This window comes from Rhodnius prolixus, unplaced genomic scaffold (assembly GCF_049639745.1).
Source record: "Rhodnius prolixus isolate KJV_2025 unplaced genomic scaffold, Rpr scaffold_2, whole genome shotgun sequence".
NCBI lineage: Eukaryota > Metazoa > Arthropoda > Insecta > Hemiptera > Reduviidae > Rhodnius > Rhodnius prolixus.
Window position 1 is genome coordinate 47,657,286 of NW_027411592.1, and position 18,379 is coordinate 47,675,664.

At 30.4% G+C, this 18,379-nt stretch overlaps 2 protein-coding genes across 15 annotated transcripts in view; one reads left to right on the plus strand and one right to left on the minus strand.

Annotated features, from left to right (window-relative positions):
* Positions 1–691: 691 nt before the first annotated feature.
* On the minus strand, positions 692–16,360 carry wcy (WW domain-containing adapter protein with coiled-coil wacky). Of its 8 annotated transcripts, none has more exons than XM_074119590.1 (12): positions 16,237–16,358; positions 15,008–15,260; positions 14,856–14,889; positions 13,975–14,182; positions 13,820–13,905; positions 13,588–13,671; positions 8,542–8,731; positions 8,089–8,316; positions 7,572–7,847; positions 3,312–3,484; positions 2,663–2,787; positions 692–1,665 (listed from the first exon to the last, which is right to left on the minus strand). In XM_074119590.1, exons 2-12 carry the CDS (start codon positions 15,046–15,048, stop codon positions 1,587–1,589), a joined length of 1,524 nt encoding a protein of 507 aa, XP_073975691.1. In that variant the 5' UTR covers positions 15,049–15,260; positions 16,237–16,358; the 3' UTR covers positions 692–1,586. The 8 variants fall into 8 exon arrangements, with proteins under 8 accessions (XP_073975691.1, XP_073975690.1, XP_073975693.1 ...); XM_074119589.1 differs by having other exon boundaries at positions 7,572–7,850; positions 16,237–16,356; XM_074119592.1 differs by lacking the exon at positions 13,588–13,671 and having other exon boundaries at positions 16,237–16,360.
* The window catches only part of fmt (phosphatase 6 regulatory subunit 1-like protein fmt), a 28,377-nt gene continuing 25,584 nt past the window's right edge, over positions 15,587–18,379 (plus strand). For 5 of the 7 annotated variants that reach the window (XM_074119571.1, XM_074119575.1, XM_074119574.1 and 2 more), the window contains exons 1-3: positions 15,587–15,745; positions 15,896–15,984; positions 16,291–16,358. In XM_074119571.1, coding sequence (XP_073975672.1) covers positions 16,299–16,358 — 60 coding nt within the window. In that variant the 5' untranslated portion in view covers positions 15,587–15,745; positions 15,896–15,984; positions 16,291–16,298. Of the gene's footprint in view, positions 15,746–15,895; positions 15,985–16,290; positions 16,359–17,859; positions 18,024–18,379 lie in introns of those variants that run through there. The other 2 variants (XM_074119572.1, XM_074119573.1) reach the window with 2 other exon arrangements.

Below are 18,379 nucleotides of genomic sequence, written 5' to 3' on the forward strand. Positions count from 1 at the left end.
ATCAAGGTTTTAGACTAGCTTGCCATTTTTCTTTACAAATTGACAAACGTTGGCCACTAAGAAACACCCACAGCTTTTTCTACCCAAAACATCGCGGGGACCTAGAGTTCTATTACACTTTCAAAGATTCATGCTGTAGTATTTATTAAATTAAAAAAAAAATGCAGTACCTATTAGCAACTATAAATTTTGCGATTCGGATTAAACCCTATTAGATCTCAAACTTCCACAATTCTTGATGCGAAGTTAATGAAATAAGAAATCAGATGATTTTTGGGTCAGCCAGCTCCCTGAAACCAGATCTGGACTTATTGCATCTGAAATCTGAATTTTCTAATAAATCCTTGAAAAAACACATTTCATCGTTAATTTTTTGATTTTAAATTCATAGGACTTTTAATAAAAATGATAACTTGTGAATATATCAAATTTGTTTATTTTACTATTTACCTACATTTCAACTTTGGCAAGTAATTGTAACATCATAATTTAATACAAAAATTAAATATGGAAATAGTTTAAGAATGTTTATAATTTTTATTTAATATCTAAAGAATGATGAATTGGGAAACTAAAATTGAGAAATTAAAAATTAAGAGGGAACTTACCTAAATATAAGAACAAGATTTGTTGACAATGTTGGATGATTTTTTTTTGGAAAAAATGAACAGAATAAAAAAAGACAAGGGTGTTTGCTTTTTTATAAAATAAAAATTTATTACATGGGAACACGATCCCTATACAGAGGTAATTTTGTAGTAACAGTTTTGAGATAAATTCTGCATGAGCCTCCTCTTTTAAATAAATTTACTATCGTCTTACAATTTTTGCCATTACACACAAACAATTTTTTAACTCACACAAATGTTTAAAGTTGTTGGATAAATATACAAGATAAAAACACCTATGAAACTTCAGCACCGGTTCTATTTCAATTTGAGGAGGCTTAATAAAAATATGCTTAAAAGTTTTACAACAGCTGGATAGAGAACGTGATGGTACATATAGATAACAAAAAGACGTTACTTAAATTATTGCCTAAATTTACAAATAAACACATTATAAATGTAAATGCACTCTATCGACAAATTAAATAGACGGTGTTTTTGTTTTTTAAATATAAACATTTTATATAATTGTATCAATTTAGGTACAATAAAGTGTCAGCTTTTTATCGTTATATTATTTACACAGCCGACAAGAAAATCTGGCCCTATAAAGGATAACAGCTAATCTTTAATTTATTAAAGTCCGTTAATTTATAAGAGGCTCCTAGTGTCCAAAAGTAGTGGAATTTTTAATTTTATTTTCAGTTTGTTTCACTGTAAAAGCCTAAATTTACAAATTATAAGGTCTATACAGAATATATATTCAGTTACTTCTTGGCAATGCCATATTAACACAACCATGATCACCAGTCCCCCATCGACAAAACTAATTGCACTCCTTGGCCGGGATGTTCTTGTAGACTTCCGTCAATTTTGAAGACCAGTCTCATGCATGCAGTCGTACAGCTTATTTGCCATAAATATTATGCATAGTAAAAGATACATACATGATGGATACAGGTAGTGGAACCAAGAAAACTAGCCTTCATCGGCCATAAAAGAATTTTGAGATTTAAGCTCTTCAAGATTTTTAATCTGTTGACGCAAGAACAAGACCCTGAAACAAAAAATGAGATTAAAAATTTTATAAAATACAAAAAATGTTATTTTTATAATCGAATAAACATTTTAAATTTTATTTAATGCAGCTGAGACACCTTTTTAGCAGAAAATCTGATTTTTGCTGTGGATTACCTTAAAAAAACTGTTTTTAGGGAAAATAAATATTATAAATTGTAGAAATATAATATAATTTAACAAAACATCTAAGAGCCAACCAAAAGCAACTTAATTATTATTATTTTTATTTAAGGAGCGTCAAAATCTGAGGTCATCGGCACCCAGGGCACTTTCAGTGCACTACCGGCTTCCAGAAAGTGTTCTCTCAATATAAAGAACACTGCCCATCACCGGACTGTAAGAGAGGCTGTAAAAAGCTCGTAGGAAAAGAAAATTTAAGAAACGGCTGCTGGTTTCGAAACTAATAACCGCGTTGGAATCCAGTTTAAGCAGATTACACAGCTCTTATCCCCTCCCATATACATAATATCAATCAATAAATCAATCCCTTTCCTTATAATATTAATAATAATTATTTATTTTTTAAAATGAATTTAAAAAACTAGCTCTAATAACCCGTTTCATGCGTTTATCGCATTATGACATAAAATGTTCAAATGCAGTTTTAATTAGTTCCAAAAACAATTACTACATTAAAACAGTACTACAGCATCTAAGGAAGGAAAGATCAGCAACACATACTGTTTTTTATGCAATTTTTTGAATCACAGAACTATACCGCAAGTGATATGCGTTGCAAATGAACTAATGTTTATAAAAATTTCAGTGCAAACGAAAAAAAGGAATAAATATGAAGTTATAATTAGAGCAATCCTCAAAAAGAAAATTAGAGAAATTAATAACATTATAAAGATGTAAAACCATCTACCAAAGAGGTGTCACACTTTATTTTTCCAGTAATAGTAAAAAATTTAAGAAATGGATTTATATTACAATAATTAGGGCAAACAAAAATTAAATAAGAATTAGCAAACCTTTGTTCTTGAAGAGTAGCCTGTATCTCAGTAAGTCTTACAATAGATCGGGCGCATTTAAGTTCGGCGGAGACTCTAGTACACATGCTACCTAATCCGTGAGCTTCCTCACTAAGTTTTTGGGCCTTAAGATTAAAAAAAAAAAATGACTGATTTATAATTATTCTAAAACAATTGAATTATACATGCGTTTAAAAAACGAAGAAAACAGGGATTGAAACAAATGAAGAAAAATATAGCTTTTGTCACAATGGATTTGTAAAATCCAAGTTTATTTTACAAGTCAAAAAATGGCTCTTTCAGAAAACTACTCCCTTATGCGAAAGTATGAATTTTATTAAAATCTAATTTTATAAGTGCCTTATTATTTAACTGTATTTTCTCTAGTTACCAGAAGTAAATTTGTTTTCAATAATTACGAGTTTTAGAAAAACTAGAACTGATTAAGAGAAGTTTTCTGAAAAGGGAAACAATAATATAACTTTATCTTTTATGTTACTATATTTCTCTTAATTAACTGTATACAAAATCTGTATATTCTATTCCAGCCATAATGAATTCGAAATTAATATTTACTCTACCAACCGTAGTGATCTGATCAGGAAGAAACTTTCTGTTTTTTAATTAAGGTAATAACAAAAAAACATACCTGCTTTTCTTGCGCGTCTGCCTGCCAACCACGAACATGATTGACAAGATCGTCGCGATAGTGGTTAGCTAGCGATGGGGTGAGATTAGGAGCCTGGGCACGTACAGCTGCTGCCAGAGTACATCCTGCAGCTAAGCTCTGCAGAGAACTTAAACTGCTTGGTGGGCTCACCACTGAAATAAACAGTACTTTTGAACCACAAAATTTACAAATAAAAAAAATCAAACAAGTTTGAACCATCAAATTTGATATAATCTCTTTAACAAAAACTTAATTTAAAAAGTTTAGTATAAGGGTTGATTAAACGTCAAAAAGTACACAAATCCGCAAGTACCCATAATTTCATTAATACTTCATTAAACTCATTTAAGTAATTTTACTGCATTTAAGTTTTCATTAATATTGTTTAGAATTTATTAGATGTCACAGGCCCTAATGCTGGCTACTTTCATATACAAAAGATTTGTTTAAGTACTGTAATATTTATTAATCTATCACAATCAAACTATTAATCAAAGATGAAAAAGAAAGACGTTATAAAAATAGAATATATTTAGAGCACATATGTAAAATAAAGTAATTAGGAGGCCTAAGGTTTCAAAAACTTTAAAAAAAAAAAAATGCTTAAACCAATATACTTCAATTATTTTTTTATTTATTTTTTAAATCAAAATCGTCAGTTTAAGATCATTCTTCGATTAATGAAATCGTTACTTTATGTACTAGTCAAGCGTTAATAATAACAGATAATAATTAATTTGGGTTAATATTAAACAATACAGTTTTCCTTCAATCTTAATCTAGGTGTTCTTCCAAAATTTTTGCATATATGTATGTAATATAAAGTAGATAAAAATATTCATATTTTTAGGAAAGCCAACAAATTATTAAGGTATTTAACTACAATATTCAAAGGGACCTCAGAAAATTACAATAGAGAAATCAATAATTATTGTTGAATAATTTACCTGTTATTAACAGTGTGTTATTTGTACTCTCGAATTCTTCTGTTAGATGAAATGAAGATTCAAATTTTGTTTTAAATCCGTGATTCAAATTTAAACAGCAATCAACTTTTAATATTGTCTTTTTCTATTTTAATGTGCATGTGTATGCGATTTCCCAGAATAAAAAGGCATAATAGATATCAATCAGAATAATAATTTGGAATAGAGTTAAAATATAGCGCCTGTTTATTTATGAAGATGTAATGTATTAAAACTGTCCGGTAGGACAGTTGTATAAGGGTTGATCATCAAAAACTGCACGAAAAAGCGTAACGTTGAAAAACACCCAACTTTGACAATTTTTTTCTCTTTTTCCATAAAAGATAAAATTCCCAAATTTTCTTTAAAATATAGGGCAAATTCTCCTTTATAACTGTAATTTTTTTTGCAACAACCCAGATCTAATAGGTTTCGAGAAAAAAGTTGCAGAAAATGAGCAAAAACGGCTTTTTCAGAAATTGTTGTTGTTGTTACCTGTTTTGTAAACTGCGTAGCGCCTAAACGCGCGAACCGATTTTCATGAATGAGGTGTCATTCGATTCGGAATTTTATGTAGATGTGCCTTTTGGGGGTCTCGACGCTGTACATCGAACGGGAGAGGAGTTAGCCCCCTTTATGTAAGGCCCCCTTCAAAATTATTATTACTAATTACTCTGTAAATCTTGGCCTGATTTTGATAAAATTTGGTAGGATGATAGAGTTAGGGCACCCGTACGTAACTTTAAAGCGGCGATCAGCTCTTACACTTGTTAAGGGAAAGTATAGCGATCGTTTCAAATTATCGACACGTGAACCGATTTTCATGAATAAAGTGTCATTCGAATCGAAATTTTGTATAGATTTGCACTTTAAAAGCCTCGACGTTATGCCTCATAAGGAAGGGAGTTTGCCCCACCTAAGTAAGGCCCTTTCTAAAACTATTATTACCAATATTTCTATAACGCTTAGTCCGATTTTGATAAAATTCAGCTCGAATAAGTGGTTAAAGCTCCTCTACGTGGCTGTGAAGTGCCATCATGCTCTTACACCTACTAAGAGGAAGTACTGCAATCGTTAAAATTATCAATGAGTGAACCGATTTAAATCAATGAATTGTCGTTCGATTAAAAAATCTTTGCCTCTTTGCCTAGAAGTACTGCAATCGCAGTTTATTTTTCTTACTCCTCTTAAAAGGAAGTACTGAAATCGCAGTTTAATTTTGCTGTTTACGTACAAATACCTTCCTATGTTATTCCAAACGCTTTTTTTTAAAAAAATTGTTATTGAGGATGGTTTGGGGGACTGCAACTATAATCATTCTTTAAAAAGATCTCTCCAGGGTAGTTACGGTTCCGACTTAACACCTTATCAGGTTATAATAATAGAATTGCTTATTCCAAATTTTAAAATTAATCAACCCTTATACTTAACATTTTAAACTAAGTTTTTGTTAAGGAGTATTTTTATCAGTAGTACAAAAAAAAAAATTATTACCAATGAATTAGCCAGCATAAGGGTCTGTGACATCCAATAAATTCTAAACACTATCATTGAAAACTTAATGCAGTAATATTACTTAAATGATTTCAATGAAGTATTAATGAAATAATGGGTGCTTGCTGATTTGTGTACTTTTTGGCGTTTAATCAACCCATATACTTAAATTTTTAAACTGTAAGTTTTTGTTAGAGAGATTTTTGAATGTTTTGGATAGATTTCTTTTTGTCTATTCTGCAAAGTTACATATCCCCTTTATAGATTTTCTTAACATTTGAAATAAGCAATACCTTCATTATATCCTAATATGGTATTAAATTGGAACCGTAACTTCCTCTGGAGAGATCATTCAAAAGAATGATTACAGTTGCGGTCCCCACAGAATCCACAAAAACAATTTTCATCGGAAAATGTTTCGAATAAAAAAGGAAAGAATTGTAAGTGAATATCATAATAAAACTGCGATTTTAGTACTTCCTTTTAAGAGGAGTAAGAAAAATTAAACTGCGGTTACATACATGAGGCTAACGTCTCTCGAAACTGTGATGAGAGTCAAAACGACAACAGTCATATCTCTTATTTAAAATTTAACCATCTATAATACCTCATTACCTATTTAAAATTTAACCACCTATAATACCTCATTACCTATTATAACTAAAACATTGCAATCATAACAAGTTATAAAACACACTTTTCTCTACCAATCGGTAAAGAATTCATTGAAATCGGAAATACAAAGAGAGATATAGAGGTTTGAAATTTGAATAAGAAAACCTCCAAAATTTAACCTTCCATATCTCAATAACTATTATCACTAAAACATTGTTATTTATGTCAGTTATAGAGCTAACTTTTCTCTACAATTCAGAAAAGAATTCATTGAAATCTAAACAATATGAAGAGAGATTCAAAGGTTTGAAATTTGAAAACCACTAAAATTAAACCTTCCTTATCTCATTATCTATTAATACTAAAACATATCAATTTGTATCAGTTATAGAGCAAACGTTTCTCTACAATTTGTAAAGGATTCATTAAAATTGGAACAATACAAAGAGAGATATTAAGATTTGAAATTTGAACGAATAAGAAAACTTCCAAAATTTAACCTTCTATATCTCAATATTATCACTCAAAAAATGGCTGTTTATACCAGTTATAGAGGAAACTTTTCAATGCAATTTGGTAAAGAATTCAGTGAAATCTAAACAATATGAAGGGAAATACAAAGGTTTGAAATTTGAAGCGAATTTGAAAACCACCAAAATTATACCTTCTATATCTCATTATCTATTAATACTAAAACATATCAATTTGTATCAGTTATAGAGCAAACGTTTCTCTACAATCTGGTAAAGAATTCATTGAAATCTAAACAATATGAAGAGAGATATACAAAGAGGTTTGAAATCTGAACGAATAAGAAAACCTCCAAAATGAAGTGTCAATGTCCCTTACCTCTACATAAACCCTCTTTTTCATGAATCCTTAACATTTATGATGTGTAGCTTTAAGTTTAACTCCAAAAATTTTACGCTTAATTTTTTCACTTGATTTTATTTTTATTTATGTCCAAATAATTTTAAAAAATTGTGAAAAATTTGATGTATAATTTTTATGTTACTCAATCTGTATCTATAATCTGCCTCTCAGTGTAATTTCGTTAATGCAAATTTAATCGAAATTGAATATAAATCTCTTTAACATGTTCAGTGTTTGATGGAAGGGAAAAATAAATTTCATAATAACTTCTTTTATAAAATTCTGTACTTACACTTCCTAGCGTCAGTGCAGTCTTGGGTCTCTGAATGCGTAGGAGTAGGTGGCCCTGCATCCTGTGGTAAAGTACTAGTGTCAACGTGTATTGGGGTATGTGTTGACGGGGGGCCAGGAGCATTTGCTTGTGGTGCCACCTCTTGCGTGCCACCACTTCCAGGTACAACCACAACCACTGATCCTCCACCAGAACCGACCCCTCCAGGGCTACATTCTGATATTGGAGTGCTGTCACCAGAACAAATTTCCATGTCTGTCGCACACTGCGCACCATCTACTGTCGGCACAATAAACCATCTGTGAGTCAAAACAATCTATTCTTTAATTAAATCTAAAGAATAATGTACCATGCTTTGGAAACAAACAAATCAAAATTTAACACTTTTAAGCGTATAATTTTTTTTAAAAATTGATAACGACAGGAAAATATCAAAATGATTCATTTTGAAGTTATATATAATTATTGTTAGTAACGAAAGGCATTAAAAAAATTACTAACTGCAAATCCAACTAACCATTACTATTGGCAGTTTCCTGCTGCTTCCTTGGATCTGATGTAGTTTCATGGTGCACCTGTTGTAGGGACCAATAACTACCGCTACTCGGCGTTGTAGTAGTTGCTGCTTTTTCGGTTCTACTACTGGCTAGTACTACTGTACTACTAGGTTTCACAGAGCTACTGCCACTGCTACTTACGCTAGTAACTGATCGACTATTACTGGAATGTTTATCCAATACTGTAACTGCAATAATCAATTATTTAGGTTATCCCAAGTTACTGAACAAATTGGCCCTTAGTTTTCATTTTTTTTAGTCGACCTGCCAACTACTTAAAACTACAAGCACTGGACATATTAACTTATAGTTAAAAAAACAGATGTTAGCAAATGGCTTAAGTTAAAAGATCATTGGAATAGTAAATTATCTGAAAAAAACATTGCAATTAGAAAAGAAAAGACATAAAATACCTGTCCGGTTAGTTTGCTGGGCATAATTATGCCTTGAGGATAGTTGCGGCCGTGGGTCTACCCATTCTCTTGGTTTTTCCCATTGAGAAACTTCTGTCTTACAATTATAATAGTACTTCTTACCAGAAGAACTAATGTGTTCGGACCAGTCTCCCACCCTGACTACCCGTTCTCTTTCATCTCTTTTATCCTAAAACAGAAATATATAATTTTTTTTTTTTAGTTATAAACAGGTCTATATGCGTTTAAAATTAAAAAAAAAGGCGAACTCCCAAAAAATAATGATGTGTACCATTAATTAATTCGCAAAATAATATTGTTAACTAAAGCCCCTTAATTTCTGTGGTCACTGAGAGGCCCGAGCTCGATTTTTAATGTACTGCAGCCTTAGATCATCTTTTTCGTTTCAGGCAATACAGACAAAGTGAAGATGCTCTTTTCGGATCTAGAGCACTTTTGAAGGAGCTGATCAATTAATTAAATAGTATTAATTATTAAATGGGAATTAATTAGTAACTACCAACTTTCGGGAATGTTTTTTTTCTTCAAAGACTAACAAAGTCTTTTTTAAAAAATCTTGTAGTTTCACTTGGTTTCTTAAAACTTTAAAAATACGCTTTATGGGAAAAGCGAAAAGAGATTTTCTCTTCATAATTTAAGAAGCGACGGTTTACAAATCAATAAAAAACTTTTTCTTTATGTATCAAATTCTGAAAATTAGATTATAAGAATTTTTGAAATGTCATTTCACTTAAGTTAGCTATGGGGCACAAACATCGGCTTTTCTTTTTCTGTAGTAGCATTGGGCTAATTACAAAATGATGAGGGACCAAAAAAAGTTGGTTATGACCATATAACAGAAAGTTTCAGCTTCTTCTTCAAGAATACGAAGAAAATTCGTGCTTCTGATCTTAATGAAGTTTTTAGCCTACTTTTAGAACGACGTTGTTTTAAAAATATATCTTTGGTACTTACGAAACCGGAAGCTCATTTGGATAAGCAAGAACGATTTAGAAAACCCTGGACCTTTAAAAAGAAGTTCCCCTAACTAGACTTACAAGAAATCAGTACAATAAGGTAGTCAAGAACAAGGAACAAGGAGTCTAGAACATCAAGAAATTTTTTGCGTATTTTGGGTTCCGTTTGATTAAACTGTATTCGCTTAGTTATTCTGACAACTTTCTTTCAATATTCTTTCAATACGCCGTTTACAATAAAAGAATAAATTGTTACACAGACATTAGCAATTACTTGAAATTCTGTGGGGTTCTCAAACGGTTTCAGGAGAAAGAGTGGGAATCGGGGTATGCGGCCGCTAATCCGAGGTACAATATCTCAGATAATCTAGGAAAACTGGCTAGTGAAACAAAAGTAGTTGCAGTAAATTTTTGCTTCTTGAGTATAAAAGATAACAATTCCAGAGTTGTAATTTATTGTCATCCAGATGGCTCTACTTTTTTATGAAGTCCTTCGTTCTTAATTCAAGGAGAGTGAGACTTTCTAAGGGTGTACGGTCCCCGAACATCAAGGACAAAAGCATAATGGAGGAAAGTTTGGCGAAACTGGAAACACTCACCAAGCTCCTCTCTGAAAGGACGTCAACCATTTGGACGAAGAAAAAAAGGTCTCAGAAGCAAACCAGCAAAGCGCTAGAATAAGACAAATAGTAGCGATCGCTAGAAGAAAACATCAGATCAAAAGTGGAAAAATTCATTTTAGCAAACGTTTACTGGGTAGCATCTAAACAATATATTAAGTTTGGACTTCTTGCATTTTTTAATTTTTGAGTTAGTGATGATCACACACAATTTCCTAATAACCACTTTTTCCGACTCAGGGGACATCATAACGGTTATTTTCAGTGAAAATTCTATTTAGAAACTTTTGAGATAATCACAATACTTTTTTGCCTTCCTGCAGTAGGCAAAAGTGAAAATAAATGTTTCATAAAAACATAATTAAATCACGAAAATGCACTTTCCTGAACTTAATTAAATAAATAAAATAACAAACAAGACTAGGAAATGTTGGAGTCCCGTTGTTGAGAAATATAAACAAAAAATTTGAATGCACAACTAGAATGTTCTTGCAAACTTAAGGATGTGTGATCATGAATTTAAAATATATACACACAAGTTTTCATCAAATCCGTTCTATCCAACCGAGCGAGTATTTATTCTAATACTTATCCCGGATTTTCGGAATGAAGAAAGTGCTTTGAATTATAGAGAGGTAAGAGCGCTGGAGCAACTGGAGCTTAGTAAGTATCTTCCGGCATAGTTCTTATACAGCACTTCCCTCAAAAAAATTATTTTATTCATAACAAAAAATCCTGGGAAAATTTCAGAAAAAAAAACTTCATAAGTAACTGTAGAACACGGAATTTAACAAAATTTTTGGAGCCGTTTACGAGAAAATCGCGACAAATCGTAAAAGCAAATTCTGACTCCTGTTGACTGATTTCCGCCAAAACGTTTGTGCCGAGAGCGAGTAATTAACGAAACCATTACCAAGAATGGCCTTTTTGTTGTTTTCTTTTTGACGTATTCTCAAACACATACAGAAATAACACATAGAGCTGCAAAGATACTTCTTGGTATGTATTTCTAGTGAAAACCCAATTTCAAATTCAACAACCATTATTTACTTTCTCTTAGAGAAGTAGGAGAAAGAATAGGAATCGACACAAGAATTCTTAATAAAATATTTCTCTTTTTCGACCCTAGAAGAGAGTTAACCAAGCCCACCTCCTTAAATTTGCGCCCTACCACTGCACTAGTAATTCTATAACAAGCAGCCGAGATTGTTTGGTCCGAATTCTGAATCCTTTTGCGACAATACTTGCCGTTTTTACTACAGTTTCATTTGAATACTTGCAAGTATTAATACATACAGCTGCCTATTACACTTTCTAAAATTTAAGACGAACTGTTTTCTATTTATTTACTCGAATTATTAAAAAAAAATCTTCATAAGATGTTATTAAAAAAAACTGCTAGATATTGCAAATTAAAAATTGTTCATTTACAAATTCAATATAGTAATGACTTTTTTATCTTAATATTTAATTTTTTTAAAATAGCTACTACATTCAGAAAGATTAATTTTCAAAAATTATGTATGGAATACAAGGGAAACAAAAGTATTCTTACCTGACTAAAACGCAAATTTAAGCGTCTAAATTTAATATAATTCATTAAAAATAATTTAAGTCGAATTAGTGTCCGTTTTGATTTTTTGTTTTGTTAAAACAAAACTACCCAAAACCACATGATTTTAATTTTTTTTTTTTTTTTTTTTTTGCGAATCGACTGCGACTGTCACGAGCGCCATGAAATAGTTTTTAACATTTATAATTTGTATACAAAAAAATTGAACATTCGAAAAGTGATTAATTGAAATAGCTGCTTAGAAATATTTTTTCTACAAAAATCGGACAACAGTACAATCTAAGTGGCATTAGAATGAACCAGAATCATTCTCGGAATGCTCAAGTCAAGATGAAATATTTTTGTGATGAAATTAAAAACTTTCATCTTCTACAAAAATTAGTAACTACCCTTCGTAAGAATAATTATTTATCTACTGCAAAGATGAAGTACTAAAAATTAACAAATAACTTTGAAAATGTCACACAACTTATAAAGTAAAAGTAATCGGATATCAGGCTCAAACAATAAGTTTGAAATACTTAAGCTCTTAAGTACCGTATGCATAACTTCTCTTAGCAAAAACATCTCAAGTAACTTGCCAAAAACAAAAAAATAATTATATGTACATATGTATGCAAAATATACTAATGTATTATTTTCATTACTAACAAAGCAACTTGAGCAGGCTTATAGATCTATAATTGGATATTGGTACAATTATACTACTAACTTTATTTATTATTCAAAGGATAAAAACTCAGTTACATCAATGACTAGCTAACATTTATTAAACTATGTTTTATCATTCTATGTTTTAGAAATTTCGTATTACTTGTTGGTAAGAACAAATACCATTGGAGAACATTATTCAAGAAATAAACAAATAGCTTCTTGCTGTTTTAGAATAGATAAACTGTTTAAAAATAAAAAATAACCGAAGTTAAAGCTGCCGTGTACAACCTTGAAATGCTGATTAATAGTGAGGAAATTTGCTCTTCTTGTGGAGCAATCCCTTCATTGCCAAGTGTTCTAAACTTACAATTATCAACTTTTAATCTTTCTGAATAAGCAATTCTAAGCTAGTACTAAAAAAGATGAACTTGTAATACTGCATTTTAGTACTTAAAAACAAGGGACAAGTACCAACAAAAAGAAAATTGTTAAGTAATCACCTACAATCGTCGGGCACCACATCACAATCAGATCCTGAAATGTGAACCACATACTCCTAAAAAAAATTGCACTAAAAACTCGCATCAATCCCACACAGAATAAAAGATCCTTAAATAATTCAAAATGTGTCATTCCATTGTTATTACTGTTCCTTGACAAAAAACATTTAAATCAATTTCCCTCAAATAAAAGTAATTTCCAAATGGGAATAGATCTTTGCCCCTTTATTTCCTTATGGACAATGAAGGTACAGTCACCAATGAAAACCTAGAAGCGCTGTAAAAAATTATTAAGACCAAAAAACTATCTCGACTTCTTAAGTGAATGCATTTATTAGAAACAATATTTTGACTCTTCCTAGATACTTCTATAGAATTAAAAACATTACTTCCCCCAGAAATTAATAAACAATAATTTAAAAAACTTGAAAGCAAGAAACAAAAAATAATGAACTAGTAAACAAAAATTCTCGACCGACAAAATAATGAATACCAAAAACTAAGCTATTAAAACTGATCGATTAAAAGAATTTAAAGATTTCATGAATAAGGTAATTAAAAAAAGAAAACAGATTAAGAGAAAAGATTTTACCTCATTATATGTATTTACATCAATATCTTAAGAAACCAAAGTCTCAATGTTATTTTTTTCTTAGCAGAAATTAATAAGTTTCAGAAGAAGGACCCTTCTTCATGAAAATGGACTGTAAGAATATAAATACCTGACATGAAGAGTTTATTTTCCGTTGAGAAGAATCACGAGATGAATTTTGTGTTGTCAATTTCAAGTTATGTAAATCATTTTTCTATAAACAAGATTAAATAGTGTTACAGAGAGAAATACAACCCTTACCAGGGAAAAATGGTGGAACCGATAAGAAAAGGGTGTAATAACTTTATTATTTTGATTAAACAGCGACAATATGAAAGAGAAAACAAGAAAGCTTTACGTACTTCAGTGCTATTCCTGTCATGGTTTGTCCGATGCTCTGATTCTCGAGACTCTCGCAACCTTTTATCTTTAGGAGATCGGACACAGTCTAAACAAAGAAAATATTATATATTTTTGGTTAAGATAATTTTGAAGAAATCTGGAATAAAATTCCTACCTGAATATTTGTCTCTGGGTTTATAGTCTCTATTCTCCCTCTCCTTTTCTCGAGATTTTGACATGTACATTTTGCTATGATAGGCCCCGCTTCTATCTCGAGGACTTTCACATTCAGGGCTTTCTGATCTGTAGGAATTTCCATTTGGAGAATCACGTTCCCGCATTCTATCTCTCTCATAACTCCCTTTAGAACTATATTTTGAGTTCTGTAAACGAAAATTTAATAAAAATGAAGATAGTAAAAACAAAAAACAGTTTACAAACCGAAATGCAGAATTTACATTTTATAGGTTACTTTTTCTTTACCGTTGTCAAAAATCTACGAAGTGCTGTGATCTTAAATTTAAGTTTTTTTTTAATTAAAAAATAAAAAGAACTTAAATTGCAATGATACAAAATATAAATTCCTCATTTAATTACTATTAACTAAGGTTAAATGTAATGTTTGAAAAAAACTTCTTTTGTACAAGTAGCCGATAAGATCTTATTGAAATAAATTTCCCTGCTGAAAAAAATTAATATTGGAGACACTTTGGAAATATTACTCCAATAATATCAATTTAAATGCCCTAAAAATGGTCTCTACCGGTATTTAAGAAAAAACATCTTCAAGTAAACACCACAATAATCGTACAATTAACCTCAAAGTGCATTAATGCTCAACAATTTTCTCATTTAAATATGTGGTAAATACTAACGCACGTACAAACATAATGCCTGCATAATAAATTAATCAATCATAAGTTTTAAAAAAACAAAAATGATTTCGGGCAACTCAAATCAAAAAATATAACTTGACTGTAGAAGCCAATGTCCTATGAGGAAGAAACTCCACGAATATTCTTTACACAACCAATTCTTTCATCTTCAAATATTTACCTGATACGGATGGGCCTGGTGTTTATCGAAATACCTGAAATAAAAAATATAATTGAAATGATTAACGTCTTTTAAGCACAATGATTTTTCTGAATATGGCGATAAGAGGTTGATCACAAGTAAACCCCTTAATAATTAGAAAATACACCTACCCATCGCCGATCCGTTGAGGTTTCCTTGCATGCATTACCATCAATGCAAGTCTCTGTAAAATGTGAGTGGCTTTAATACAAGCCCTCCCGTCAAAGAATTATCATGGAAACAACATAAAAGTGTTATTTAATGACAAACTTTCTTCCCGGACGCCATGTCACATTCGGGACATGAACCGCAGGGCAACTCAGTCGAAACTTCGAAGTGAATAGTGGATGGAGGGTAATATTGAGTGGCAGAACTGTAAAGGCGCTAAAAACAAACAGGTGACTTAAATTATTATAAATAACTTATGGTGAACAAGCAGAAAGTTTTTTTCACATTTTATTTTCAAATCCACATTAACGTAACTTTATATTATTATAAATCTGTCATTAAAATTCAATAATAAAAGAAATTACATCGTAAGATAGTTTTAATTGACAGTGAAGAGAGCAGCACTCTCACTTAGATATTTACTGTTATGAAAATATATATATTTCAAAAATTGTTAAAATTTTAATTCCACAATATTTTTAAATACTATTTTTAATTAAAGTGTCTTCTTCTTAATTCTTTGTAGGATTTTAAATGACTTTTGTTTTTATTGCATTTACAGACATTGTTGTCATTCACCTTCTCTAGGAGAAGTGCAGATTGTCGTGTTATTCCTATTTCTGACTTTAGAATTTTAGCTTCGAATGTAATGTCAAATTTATTGTTAAGTTAGAATATTTGCAAAGATAACAACATAAAAAGTGAGTTTTTAAAGAGATATTTTGATTCTGGTTTTATAGTTGCTAATCGCTATTGCTTTAGTCAGAACGTGAAAAAAACTTATTTTGTCATCATTGAGTTTGTTTTATGAAATTAATTTGAAGTAATTTTTCTTAAAATGTTTTATGTAGTGGCATCACTTTTAAAAAGAAATAATTCAATTTTTTTCTGGAAGCGTTGATACCTCAGGTCATAACCTATTACGCTGCCTATGAATAAGGTAATTTTAAGTATATTTGCTCTGTCTTTCAGTTCTTTCTTATTTTTTGTTCTTTTCTAATACATAGTTTATTTTTCATTCAAAAGAAAATCTATTTTTACTATCTTACAGTATTTTCATTAAAATCTTTACGTGAAGTTTTTGTATATTCTCGAAATTGAGTTTAAAGGAATCCAAATTTATTTAAACAACCGTGAAAAATTACTTTGGAGATTTAAAAAATTATTTAATGAATAGCATAACCTGTTTTACCTGTGTTCTTTAAAAAAATTATCAATTTTAAATAATTCTAAAAATTTATTTCAGGATTCAATATGTTCTGGAAGTATAATCATCAGTCTTCGCCTCAAATTGATACTGTACTCGTCAAAGAGGTGGGTCAAATATATGGCTAGCTACTCTTCATTTAATTATGTTTGAGAATTAAAGCACATATGATCAATCTCAGGCTTAGTGGGAACTGTATTTTAATGGGGTGTTATTATTTTAGTCTCATTAAATTTGTCCTTAATCTATTCAAAAATTAAAAATATCAATAATTAATAATCATTTATAAAATGTTTGGTTTTGAAACAAGGGTACTACATTTCTTTTTTATAGTTTTAGAAGAAAACTATAAATATTTGCTTGAATTATTTTCAAAATGTTCCTGACTCTTAGCTCGAAAAAATCATTTTTATTTATTTTTTGTTTGGTTCCAGTTATTCATTGGAAAATTTAAATCTGTTTATTCTTTTTGTAGGAAACGCCTTTGCTAATTCAAAGTTAATATATGTTGTGTGCCTTCCGCAGAAAGATCTGCTATTCACAGTACACTTTTCAATTCCAAACTAGTGAATTATTTCGTAACTTGCCAGTAGATAGTGGAATAGTAGCTTCAACTTTTTTTTTCCGGACGTATCAATCGCTAAGATTATTATTTACAAGTGCCTCAAAAGTTAGTCATTTAAAGTTTCTCTAAGGTTTGAACGTGTAAGTTTTTTGATGCCTCAGAAGCTTAGAACACTTTCTGATTGAGCCTTATTAATTTTTCCGACCTTTTAGGATTTGTAATGTAAAAATTCAATGTTAAACACAGGCGTATTTCTTTTACATTAAACCTGTGTCCAACTCCTTAGGAAAGTTACCGTACATCTTTGTGCAGATTTCTAGTTTCACTTCCTTATTGGGCCCAACCGCTGTTGTCTCAGCGTCAAGTGGAGAATTTCAGTGGTGGATGTGGTTGCTAAAACCATAGTAGCCTATAAATATCCTACTGATTTCTTCAAACTCGATTACTAGCTATCTGTAGATATTTTATATATTTTTTTTTATAATTTTTAACTTAATCGTTTTATTTTTGGGAGTTTGTGTCGTCACGTTTCCTTCAGAAGTACAGTTGTTAAAATAATGCACCTGATTAAAATGAAATAAATCAGTAATTATTTCAATTTCATTAAATGTTTTTAATAACAATCTCTCAAACTACTAAAAGTCGTTCGAGTGGTTCATCTCAGATTTTTGTAAAGGTCTTTAAATATAACAGTTAGATCTTTTGGAAATCCAGTTAGATATACTTCTTTACCTACTTTGAGGGGGCTCTCTTTGGAAACACAAAACATTTGTGCATTTGTTACGATTGATACCTATCGTAAAAAATAAAATAAAAATTGTCAAGAAAAGTTGGAATCTCTTTTCTGATTTATTCATGTTTGTAATCAATATAATTTTGAGAAATTAATAAAAAAAAAAGTTCTTTATACGTGTTTTTAAATATAATTTTGTTCATTAAGGTGAAAAAACATTATTTCATGTAATGTAAAAAGATTATTTGTAATTTTACACATATGATAATTCTAATTCTATTAAAGAACATTTTTCTTAAATCTGTAGTAATCCAATCAGTCGGTCTGAATAATATATGTTCCGCTGAATTCTTCATCGCTTTGTTTGGTTCAATACAAAAGGAAAAAAATTATATATAAAAGAATGTATATTGGTTAAAAATGTGGTGGATTATGAAACATATTCTCGTGCCTACAAGTGAAAAGGAATTTAAGGTCATTTTAGCAAATTAACTTAATTCCCCATACGTTTATTTATTTCTTAAATAATGAAGTTATTTCATACCGAAACGTAAATGATAATTTAAAAAATAAAATTCACTTTCTGAACACACAGATGAACAAACTTCATCCAACTGATCGCTGATCGTCCATATCTTATTGAGCACCTTGCTGTTTCAATCCGCGGGGCAATTTTGGCCGTCTTTTAAGTGAATTTTCAAGAAAAGTATGTCCATGTTTAACTTCAGTTGCCCATTTCAGTAATGTTAAAAATCAGTGGGCAGCCTCCTTCCTTAATTAAATAACTTTAGAGAACGTTGGCAATAAACCGAACAAGAATATTTACTGGA